The following is a 12,453-nucleotide window of genomic DNA, read 5'->3' on the forward strand; positions in this document are numbered from 1 at the left end:
CGTTTGCCTGCCAAACTCTGTCATTTAGTACAGCCATAACCACCCCAACCCCCTTGCTTCCTCGATATATTCAGAACTTCCGATCATTATCGCTCTCTGCATACCCCGAAAACATCAATGCAAAAAATTAAATGGGCTATGTACGACACCTTGTGGAGAAAACGTGAAGGCTAGTTTGATCCTTTGATGTACATCTAACGAATCTGTAGGTCGCGTAACGGTATAAGGTAATTTTACTATTATATGTCCCTGAGATGCAGAGAGCAAACGTGATCACCCCTTGATACTAGAAACCACAGGGAGAATGGTTTGTGAAGATGTTCTTGTTTCTTCTATCAATGTCAAAATAAAAGACAAGAAATTGTACAAAATGTAAGAAGAAATATATTATATTGTCAACAATTTATGTAAATAAACATATATAAAATACAATAAAAAATGTAAGTTACCATATCTTATCATAAAACATGGTTGTATTTGGTTTTCACCGGACAATCAGTCAATGCTTCGATTATTTGTCTTGGCGTCTTTTGTTAGAGTAGTACGGATACCCGAGAATGAATTTGGCGCGTTCTATTTGTCAACGTCAATGATGATAGGTATATAAAGTTTGAAAACCAATTACTTCAGGTTCGGAGACACCATTTTGTCCATCTATTGCAAACTGGATGCGGTTGTCAGCAGAAGAGATTGTTTCGCCATAGATACTACATGATAATTTATCCGGATTTGAAGAGCAGAATGGCGACCTGTCCAAGGTAGAAGTAAATGAAATGCTTGGTTTCGTGTGTTACATAGCTCCCGAAGTTACGTCCAACAATGCAGTGCCATGTTGGGTTGTACTTTTTGTCAAACTCTTTCTTGATGAAGGCAGCAATGTCCTTCTCGATGTTGTACTTTTCTAGAGCTTGTGTTGCGCAGTCAACAGAATCTTGCTGCATGTCTTCAGACATGTCGGCATTCTTGATGACGGCTTTCCTATCACTCATGATTTCTGAAACAACAGAGAGTGAGACCCGTTAGAAATGAGTATATGATATACACGCACAGCCGAAGATTCAATACTTAACAGGACTCATAAACGTTTCTTTACAAAGCTGTGGACTATTTTTCAACAAAGGCGGAAACCATGAATTTGACCTTGCATTAATCTGAAGCTCTGTATTATGGCCATGTTGTTAAAGAATCAATTGAATAATCTATACATCCGAAACTTGTATGAACATGTTTTGTATACAAGATATCCTAATTGTCACATTTTCTTAATAAGAACATAAGAAGAGTATCGTACATTTCTGTATCATAACGATATGCTCATTTATCAGACACTTGAATAGGATTAATGGGATACATGGTAAAAGTATACTATGTTTTCTTATTGTTAGTGCAGTCTTGATGCATGTCTTCAGTCATATTGGCATTTCTTGAAAAATTCGGTACCCCTGGCAACGGTACCCATCGTCATAATAAGCTTTTACATGGATCTAGAATACTATCTCACAGAGATTAATGGTCGTGATATCAAAATGAGGCAAACATCAATAACTTGCCTGTCAAAATTTCCTGAATACACAACTAGATTCCTAGATTCAAATATATCATGCACAATATCAAAAACAGAATTCCCGTATTGTCCCAGCTCCGCGGCGCGTTTGTATACTACAGTGTCCCCGGCACACAAGTATCATGAATTAGGCATAACGTGTGGCCCCTACTACTATCATGAACATGACCGAGCTGAATAAGAAAACGAGAAGTTAGTTGATCATCAGGCATGAAAACTAATTTAAAGAGTAATATATTCGTATTTACCTGTTGTTGTGTTCTTCTAGGCGGTCGACTAGTTTGGCCGGTGTTTGGTTTTAGAATAATATTCAGGATAACGGTAGCAACAGACATCTATGGACGCTGTATGCAGAGTTTCCATTGGTTAGATAAAATTTTGTATCGCTATTTGATTGGTAGTATTTCGGGTATATATCCAAAGTCGTATATCGACCCACAAGCCTCCACTCACTCGATAGCAGACGACGCCTTTTCAAACAGTCCGGACATCGAACTGTAATTTTAGTAATACTAAAAATCCAACAGTTTGTATATATATATGGTATTTTCACAAACTCGATATTTAGTTTAGTTTAAACAATATTTTATTCAATGTTTAACATTTAGATATACATATAATTCAAATCTTAACTAAGAGGATTTGGTAACAAGCTTAAAGCTTATGTAAAACCATCTCCTAAAGTGTTATACCATTCACATATCGACAGAGTGGTCCAACTAAAAAGGAATGCTGGTGGCAGCTATAAAATTACAATCCGAGTACTGATCATGTGTTTGAAATGTAGTCGCGTGCAAATTAGATATGAGTTGTTTTTAATTCCCTATATTACCTCTGAACTGAGGAGTGCAGAGAGTATAGAATATTATAACATATATAACATAACATTTGGTATAATTAAGAATAGATACATAGTAAGTACAATAATAAAGTATAAAGGTACATAATAAGATAGTTGTACATGCACATTGAGAAACCGACCTTATAATGTGGGAAGCATAATGATAAATTGGTATTAATACATTTGAGTAAGTAAAATATTGTGCAAGATATGCACTGCAATGCTAATTTTGTAGGCCTACAGCACACAGGGGTTGGGGATACCCCTATCAGCAAGGTGTTGCAGGCTCTCAATTTTTTCACAAAAAATATAAATACATTATGCCATGCACATATATCATCATTTTAAAGCCCAATTGATGCATGCATTGGGTATAGTCATATTTGCAATTTGTAAGAATATAAGTGTAGTACACTATACAACATCATTATGCAATATAATGATAAGTTTGTAGGCTCACAGCACACAGGGGTTGGGGATAGCCCTACCAGCAAGGTGTTGCAGGCCCACAATTTTCACAAAAGATGTAAATACATTATGCCATGCACATATATCATAATTTAAAGCCTAGTTGACGCATACATTGGTTATAGTAATATTTGCCATTTGTAAGAATGTAAATATGGTACAATATGGCGACATAGCAATCATGAAAAATAATAGGTACAGTATTTGTAGTGAAGGTAAATCATTATAAGTATATAATATGTCCATACTAAGGGCAAGTATATTATATTAACTAGGGACTAAATTTCATATTACTGATACATGTAAGTTCTTTGCGGATACCGTTAAAGTACGTATATGTTACGTTGGTAAATAATGCGTGAATGGATATCTACATTCAACTAAAGACAAATATAGTATTTCTACGCAGTTTAGAGCGAGTATGGGTAAGTAATTTATGATTACATTGGTAAGAGGTACAAGATTTGCAATGAAAGTACATCGTGACCAAGTGATTGAGAACGAGATTGTTGTTAGAGTAAGCACAATCAAGTTATTTTTACAAATGGAAATGGATACGATCATGCAAATCGTTCACTTTTCATTATATATTCTTGAACAGCTGATACGATTTCTTCGTTTTGCTGTATAGTTAAATCGGGATTTCCACAGAGTAGACATTCAGTATTTAAATCATAATTGAGTGCCCAAATGTATTGTTCTCTTATGTTTGTGTATTTTTCACAAGCAAATAAATAATGAAAGTTGTCTTCAATATAACCGCATGTACAAAAAGGATCGTCGCTAATGTTTTTCTCAAAGAGGTGTGCTTTTAAGCTGCTACATAATAGTCTAAGTCTCGAATGGTATATTTGGGCTGTTCTGTTTCCATAGGATCGGTAACTAGGCGATTTACCTTTGTCTCTATAAAGATAATGTTTAAGGACAGACACAGAGGGGTTTTCTCGTATAGTGGTAGGTAGATTGTTCCACAAATGGACAGTAGAAGGAAGGAAGGAGTTTTTGTAGAAACTGGTTTTAGTTTTAATGGTAGATAAATGATTCGATTGTCTAGTTCTCATATTATGTATTTCGGAATTTCTCCGTGGAAGTATATTAGAAAGAGAAGACGGAGTATGGTTATAGACCATGTTGTGGAGCTTGATAATCTTATGTTTTTTCCTGCGTTCTGCTAATGTGTCCCAACATGTATCTTTATATAACAATTCTATACTTACCAATTTTGTTGCTCCAGTAACAATCCGTGCTGATTCCTTGTGAATAGATTCTAGTTTATTAATAAAGACAATTGGCAAAGAATCCCAAACAACATCAAGGATCGGCAAAATATATGAGAAATATAAACGTTCTAACGTGCTACGGTCAAGAACAAATTTGAGCTTCCTTAGGGCAGATAACCTTTTGGACGCCTTCAAGATAATACCGTCAACATGATTAGCCCAACTTAAATCTTAATTGATATATACACCTAGATGTTTGTGTGTTATTACTTGATTGATATTTGTGTTATCCATACTAAGTTGTGGAAGGATAGTTTTTGAAGATTTCCTACTGATTAGTAACGACTCTGTTTTATTTGCATTAAACGTAACTAGCCATTGATTACCCCAAGCATGAATATTACATAAGTCATTATTTAATACGTTGGCTGAGTTGATAGCGTTGTCTACTACGAGATAGAGGGTAGTGTCATCTGCAAATAATTTTATAATACTAGCAATGTCAGAAACTATATCATTGATAAAAATCAGAAACAATAAGGGTCCTAAAATAGAGCCCTGTGGAACCCCAGCTTTAATTGTACCATAGTTTGAAAATTCACCGTTTACCAAAACTCGCTGTTTCCTATCAGAAAGATAACTTTTTAACCACCCTAATAGCGTTCCCCTTATGCCTGCTTTGTTTAATTTATAAAGGAGACCCTTATGCCACACCCTATCAAAAGCTTTCCTTATATCTAGGAAAATAACCTGCACCTCCTTCCCACAATCTAAAGCTTTACCAATATCATTTGTAATAGTCAATAGTTGATTTATAGCAGAATCACCTCTTCTAAAACCCGACTGGTGTTCGGTGAAAAAAGAAGAGTCTGGTAGAAAATTATACACATGTTTAAAAACACACCTTTCCATAACCTTTCCTATTATACTAATAAGGGAAATCGGTCTATAATTTGAAACTACACTAGGGTCGTCTTTTTTAAATATAGGAATAACATTAGCCATTTTCCACATTTCGGGATATGATTGATTCGACAGTGATTTGTTAAAAAGACTACAAAGAGGCCCACTTATTAAGTCAGGCCCAGGTGCTTTAGACGCTTCAAGTATACTAATAGCATCAGAGACGTCCTGCTGTGTAATAGTAATATTTTCTAGTATGATAGTAATATTGTCATGATTAACTGGAAGGGGTCGATGTAAGTCGTTAAGTTCGGTCTGTTGAATAAAGTAGTCATTAAGAATAGTGGCTTTTTCTTTATCATCAATGTACTCTTGACCATTATAAATGATCATAGGTACGTCAGTAGTTTTACATGAAAAGTTAGTTAATGAGTTCAAGACTTTCCACCAATTTTTAGAAGAGTTAGGAGTGGTTTGAAGGTAAGATGATATTTTTTTGTAATAATTACTTTTCGCCTGCCGAATAGTATCAACACATGTATTTCTGACTTTTCTGAATGTTTCCCAATGAAGTGGGTTCTGTGTAGTCTTGGCTTTTGCATGAATTCTTTTTCTAGTTCTGATCAATTTACGTATATTATTGTGCATCCAAGGCGGGTCAGCTTTTCTTATTGTGATACATTTGTTTGGTATTGTCTCTGAAGCTATTTGAGTAATTGTTTTTGTAACATAATCTGCATCGAGATCTGTAGATAATGCTTCTGTATCATTCCAGGTAATGTTATTTAATTTCTCACGATAATTGTTAAAATTGCAATCTTTGTATAACCATATACGACGTTTGGTGCATTTACAGTTCGGTGGGCGTTTGAATTTCAGATACGCATATATAGGACAGTGATACCTTATATTACTTTTCAGAAAATTATCACCTACATGGGATTGTTCAACAATACCATCATTGCTAACGAGAAACACATCTAGTAAGGATCTTGAGGTTTCTGTGAAATGTGTTGGCTCATTTATTAACTGCTTTAAAGCGAATTGGTTCATAATATCTTTAATTACACTGTTATTCGTGGATAGAATATTGTCATTCAAATCACCAGTAATAAGAATGTTTGTAATACCTGTACTAAATGCAAGTTCTATAAAGTAATGGATTAAATTCCAAGTTTGGTCGTTGATGTTTGGGGGGCGGTAAAAAGTGCCAAGTAGCAGTTTATGAGATTTCAAATGTAATTCTAGCCATACACTTTCAACATTCCTGACCTCGAGATCTTTACGCCGTTTGACGATGATGTTTTTCCGAACATAGACCGCGACACCGCCACCAATTCGCGTTTGTCTGCTTTGACAAAAAGGTGGATAAAAATGGCCGTGAATGAGATCATCAGACGACTCGTTTGAGGGGTTTAGCCATGTTTCGGTAAACGCAAGCACGTCAAAAGTATTCAGTTCAGTAAACAATACATCGATTTTATGAAGGATACTTTGCACGTTATAGTGAACAACACTTATGTCTTCGTCCGCTGTAGTTGGACCTGGATTGCTTTATACATCTCCACATTGAACAAGAAGATCATATAAGACTACAAGAATGTCTAATAGTAAAATGAAAGTAAGTAAGACATACCAATTCTGACTTACTTTACGTGGATGTACCTTTTTAGGACCTCTAGTGATTACACCTATACCGTATAGGAAGATACAAGTGATCATGGGTAAGGCTTTCCATCCAAAGTTAAGTACCAGGTTTACTGCCAGTACAGTAATTGGATCTAAGCGTTTGTGTAAGGGTAATGTTAGGGATTTGTCATAGAAGGCGCCGGTAAGAGTTCGGTGGCTTATTACGTCACTCGGCATCAGGTAATACCAGATACGTAGGAGAGGTAAGTACTTTTAAACACACCGCCTTCTACGCTTGAGAGTTCAAATATAATTTTCAGATGAATAATGAAAAGTTTCACAAAAATTGTATACATGATCAGTACTCGGATGTAATGCGTTCCAATAACAAAAGCAATGAAAACAACAAAGTGTATATACATATAAAGAAACATATGGAGACATTTTGCACCATGGAGTTGAGATAAGTTAAGTATTCAATATGTACTTGTGCAGCAAAGTTGGCTAGCAAACGTTCAGAGTTATAAGATTGGTTTCGGTATGTAATATCAATATTTAATTATTAGTTAAAGTTAGTTATAGATATAATGGTTCCTATATCCTACGTCTGGGTATAATAAGTACAACAACGCTGCCAGTATTCAGCGTTCAGTAGAAACTAGGTTGCAACTCTCTAAAAAAAAGTCCACAGAGAGCTGGTACCGCGGGGCTTACATGAAACCCGGATACGTAGGGGTAGAGACACTTACGATCGGAATCAGATCGTGTACAAATACATATGGTTAATCTGAAATAGAGTCCGTCGATCCACCACCGGATTTGGGAGCCGAGTCACGATTCCTATCGACGACATGGCCGTAAGGTACGAGATCGATCTCGCGTCGAATAGAGACTCTTTCACCCGCGAGGATTTTCATGAAAATCTTGCCATCAATTGACCAGGTTTGCAATATTTTCTTGGTTTTCACTAAATTCCTTGCGTGGTAAGAGATGGAGTTTCTAATCTTGGTTAGATCCTCGTTAACCATTATGTGCTTATAACTTGGGATTTCTTTAAAGTGTTTCCTTGCCATCATGAGATTGCGTTTCGCTTCTCGACTAGATAACCTAGCAATGATCTGTCGTGGTTTATTACTCCTTCTGGGGCCAACACGGTGAGACCTTACAATGTCCTCTGGTCTGAGAACTACCCCTGGGAGTTTGGTAACCGCATCGAGGATCATTTCCGTTGTATTCTCGACACCATTGGACTCCTCGAATCCAGAGAATCTGACACATTCCCGGCGGCTGTATTGCTCGAGATCATCTAATTTATATTTAAGATCGTCATTTTCAGTTTTGAGTGCATTTATTTCAGCTTTAAGAGGCACGATTTCATTATTCACGATACCCTGTATATCATATTTCGGACGCTGAGGGCAATGCGCTGGATGTCAAGGTCAGACAGACTGCATGAGGGAGGCTGAGTGCCGGGGGTTGAAGTCATATGAGGTTGGGCAAGACCTTGAGAGAGGGGCAACATTGGCGATCCTTGGAAGCTGAGTTGCTGAGGAATATAGTTCATAGCCATGATTGGATTATGGTGTTTACAGTCCGTAGATAGATAGCTTCCGTTCAGTATAGTGTCACAATGAGATAAAGAATTATCGAGCTTATTTTTTTGGGTGATCTCGACTTTAACGACGACGTGGATTGGTGTGAGCGTTCTCTTTTACCAGTGTTAATTATAATGCTCATATTACATAGATAGTACACAAATGGTTACGTACACATTCACTAGATTACACAGTACGCGCACTTGGTGAACCAGAGCACAGGTGAGTTGTTTATCGATCTATTAATAGGCTTCCGAAATCGAACGTACAGGTATTGTGGACATAACTGAAAGTCAATGAACTGTGACCTGAGAGCCGGTATACAAAATCTTGTAGTGACTTATATTATTAAATACAGACATTTTTACCAACTTTCCTCCGTCAGGAAGCTCCCTCTGTGCTCGATATTTCATCCATTGATAAACAATTTAGAATTACGATCGTTACTAACTTAGATAGAAATTGAGAGATATTCCTCAAGTGGCAGCTGTTCCTGCAAAACTGTACATTGTTTTCTAAAGGACAGTGGCAATATTTATACGTACCAAACGAGAAAATGTCTAACAGTATATACACGAGAGAGAACAAGGCGGAACCACATAAAATTACTTGAAGTTGCCCCCCACCCCACCACACCCTCCACCCCACCACACCCTCCACCCCCTACCCCTCAATCTCCATCAAGTCAGTTAATTCTTCAGATAATTTCCTATACTGCCCAGAAATGTTTATAGATTCTTGTGATACAGATGTTTCGCTACGTCTAATGATAGTGAAATAACGGGTAAAAACTACGGTGATATTATCATCAGCCTGGCATACCTTTTTACGTTTTAACCAATAAGAACGTTGCTTTCTACTTATTGCAATGAAACATTACCGATTTAACTGTTCGGAAGCAAATGTGTGAACGTGTTTTACGAAATTTTTGCTGTGTATACTTCAGGCTTTCTTCTTGTTTGATAACACTTATCTTTATAACAGAGAACAACGCAAAACATTAGAATTAGAATACTTGTATGTAAAAAGCTACATGTAATCCAAAATGATGCTGTCTGGCTGTTGTAACTCATAGATATCCGATGTCAAAGAATAAGCTAATTTTTGGACAAAGATCTACAAGATAATTTATATTGGGCCATATTTTTCTTTACAGATTACTCTTGAAAGATACAATTTAGTCAGCCAAATCCAGTATAATTGATCAATTGAAAACTTGAAGACGACGTCCGAAGTTTTAATCAAGGAGAGATCCTGTTATAGACTTTACCTAGAATGCATAAAATAGAAACTTCTGGTTAACCATCAACCACTGCCCCCTTTCCCACCCCTTCATGAAAAATATGTATCATTGTCCTCTACATTTATCTAATATTTTTTTTATTCTACAAACGGACGCACCTGTGACCAAGCACCATGCAACATATACCATCATCTTTAAATTGAATATGTACGTTTTTTTGATAACCAATACAAATTTCGTCACCTCCAAAACCTTACTTACATCAAACAAAGCAAATAAACACACATAGAATACACATCAGGTGCAATTGTGCCTGCATATGGTTAGTGACAATAAGCATTTGGGGAAATGCATGACTATTCCGGTTATATCAAAATAAGATCGATTTTCTAAGTACTCTAGATACTCAATAATGTACGATATCTAATTTGCAGATATGCTATATAGATCTAGCTAGATCGATTTACAAATGTCCTGGTTGCATCACAAAACGACAAATATGGCGACTTATTGGATTCAGCCATTACATTTCCCTGTCTATTTGTTGTAAGTATACATATACATTAGCATATTTTGTCTATATAAATCAAATAGAAGAAACCGGTATATTTCAAGTTGTTACAACTGTTTAAATCGAACATCGTTCAGTTAACGATTTTGCCACCAAGATATCGGCAACTGACTAACACCCAACTCATGGTCTGGAGAGATGCAGGTTGATGGACATTATGGTCGTTATAATAATCTTATTGAGAAATACCGTTTCTTTGTGTAACGTAGACTGGCCTCAGTCTCTAGAATATTTAATTATGAGCAAATTGAATCTCGTAATTCTGATTTCATGGAGATGTATGGTTCCAGACCTAATTTTCACAGGAAAGGGAGATTAGCAAATAAAAATGTAGCTATTTCTTAACGAAACTTTGGGGATTGTAGCCAATCTTAAAAAATAAGAAATCGAGCGTGTTTGATGCTCGTTAATACTGTCTGGCTGTTCCATTGTTGTTTAACCTTGCTTTCATTCGAGAACGTGATATTACGTGTTTGGTGTAAGATTTAAATGGAGAAAGTTGATAAAGCAACAGCCTCTTTCCGTTACGGAACAAGTAGTCTTGTCATCAATGTGTCATTTGCAGGAGTCTGCGTGTAAGTTTTCGTTCGTTCAGTATTTGTCCATAGCTTCATCTATTTTGCATTTGAATTAAGATTTAGATGACAAAATCGGAATTTTCGTTTTCAAAATCACTCCATATATTAAAGCGGTCTAATTGTGAATGGGCTAGGGGTATCTCCGTCAGTGAATGTGGGCTTGTCCGTAATCCTTTTTAAAAGTAAAATGAACATTATAGATGGATGCATTACATATATTAAGTGTTCAAGTTCTCATTTCATATGAGAGTTAATGCAATTAATTTTTGCATTTGAGCGGTCATTCATCAATTCTTCGATAAGATTCTACCCATATAACATAAGAAATGATAACATACCAATGTCCTTTTCATTACATAACACACAATAATATGTTTCCAGCTGACTTTCAAGATATCTAACCGTCTCTGGTTCCATATAATTATCCCCAAACCACTGTGTTCCTATTGCCTCGAATGTTTTTCTTACTCTTCCCAGACCACACAATAATTAACTACGTTGCATAAAAACCATCCAAAATCCATGTTTTATAAATATATCCTCTCATAATGTTAACAACAACAGGTTCTTTTGATTGAGCTATCTACAAATGATATTACCAGTTATGACAGTACTGTAATAAGAACACCTTACTCAGATATAATGGTTCTTTTATCTTCGTTATTTCATGTCGTTCGCGTGAAATCAAAATTTCTCGACATGTCAGACAGGATAATTTGTCAACACTATTCTAAGAATGACTGCATTTTGATAATAACAAAATATGTTTCATATCACTATATATATCTTGTACAATCACTAATTTTCGGGCATTTATATGAAATCTTATCCATGCCGTATCATATCAAGAGTCCTGTGGCTTATAGTTTAGGATTTTGCATTTGAGTCCATGTTGTGCAAAAAATAAACGTAAGTCATAAAAATATATTTATTAGAATTAAGCTAGTGTCTGACGACCTTATTTTGGAACAAATGTGATGAGTTTCTTAAATCATTTGTAATGGAAACCAATTGATTAAAATCCTGTTTATCGCATCATTTATTTTGGTAAGTCATCTCAGCTCCATATGCACGTTCACTTTCCGATATGCTATCTTTCATTAACTGGAATGAAAATAGTTCAACATCCTAAAGAGATTGACTCTATGTACTGCTATTTTCAATACACTAGTTAGATTTGTACGACAACTCCGCAGCTAACAGGAAAATGAGATTTATGATATAATGAGTGCCATCTAGTACGTGATCATTACAACGTCATTGTATTGGGCATAGAAAAGTCGACGGTTCCCCATCGAAATAACAGTGTCATTTAAGAGACTGAACTACCGATATTGAATAATTCATTTTAGTTCGAATCAAGTTAAATTTGGAATACTGGGGTAAAATTATGGGAAATATCAATACAGCCATTGAACAGTCTTCTTTGCGGCATTTATGGTGGACATAATATCACTGTGCTACTACGCAGTACGTTTGCCTGCCAAACTCTGTCATTTAGTACAGCCATAACCACCCCAACCCCCTTGCTTCCTCGATATATTCAGAACTTCCGATCATTATCGCTCTCTGCATACCCCGAAAACATCAATGCAAAAAATTAAATGGGCTATGTACGACACCTTGTGGAGAAAACGTGAAGGCTAGTTTGATCCTTTGATGTACATCTAACGAATCTGTAGGTCGCGTAACGGTATAAGGTAATTTTACTATTATATGTCCCTGAGATGCAGAGAGCAAACGTGATCACCCCTTGATACTAGAAACCACAGGGAGAATGGTTTGTGAAGATGTTCTTGTTTCTTCTATCAATGTCAAAATAAAAGACAAGAAATTGTACA

At 36.0% G+C, this 12,453-nt stretch overlaps 1 protein-coding gene across 1 annotated transcript; it reads right to left on the minus strand.

Moving 5' to 3' along the window:
• Nucleotides 1–368: 368 nt before the first annotated feature.
• Nucleotides 369–989, minus strand: LOC132545373 (dynein light chain 2, cytoplasmic-like). The gene has a single exon (XM_060209054.1). It carries the CDS (start codon nt 987–989, stop codon nt 720–722), a length of 270 nt encoding a protein of 89 aa, XP_060065037.1. The 3' UTR covers nt 369–719.
• Nucleotides 990–12,453: the final 11,464 nt, after the last annotated feature.

The sequence above is a fragment of the Ylistrum balloti genome, unplaced genomic scaffold (genome assembly GCF_031769215.1).
Source record: "Ylistrum balloti isolate Yb309-2 unplaced genomic scaffold, AGI_CSIRO_Ybal_v1 Utg369844, whole genome shotgun sequence".
Lineage (NCBI taxonomy): Eukaryota > Metazoa > Mollusca > Bivalvia > Pectinida > Pectinidae > Ylistrum > Ylistrum balloti.

Excerpts from the sequence above, each read along its gene's own strand:
- LOC132545373 (XM_060209054.1), bottom strand. The coding sequence starts at position 989 with ATGAGTGATAGGAAAGCCGTCATCAAGAATGCCGACATGTCTGAAGAC.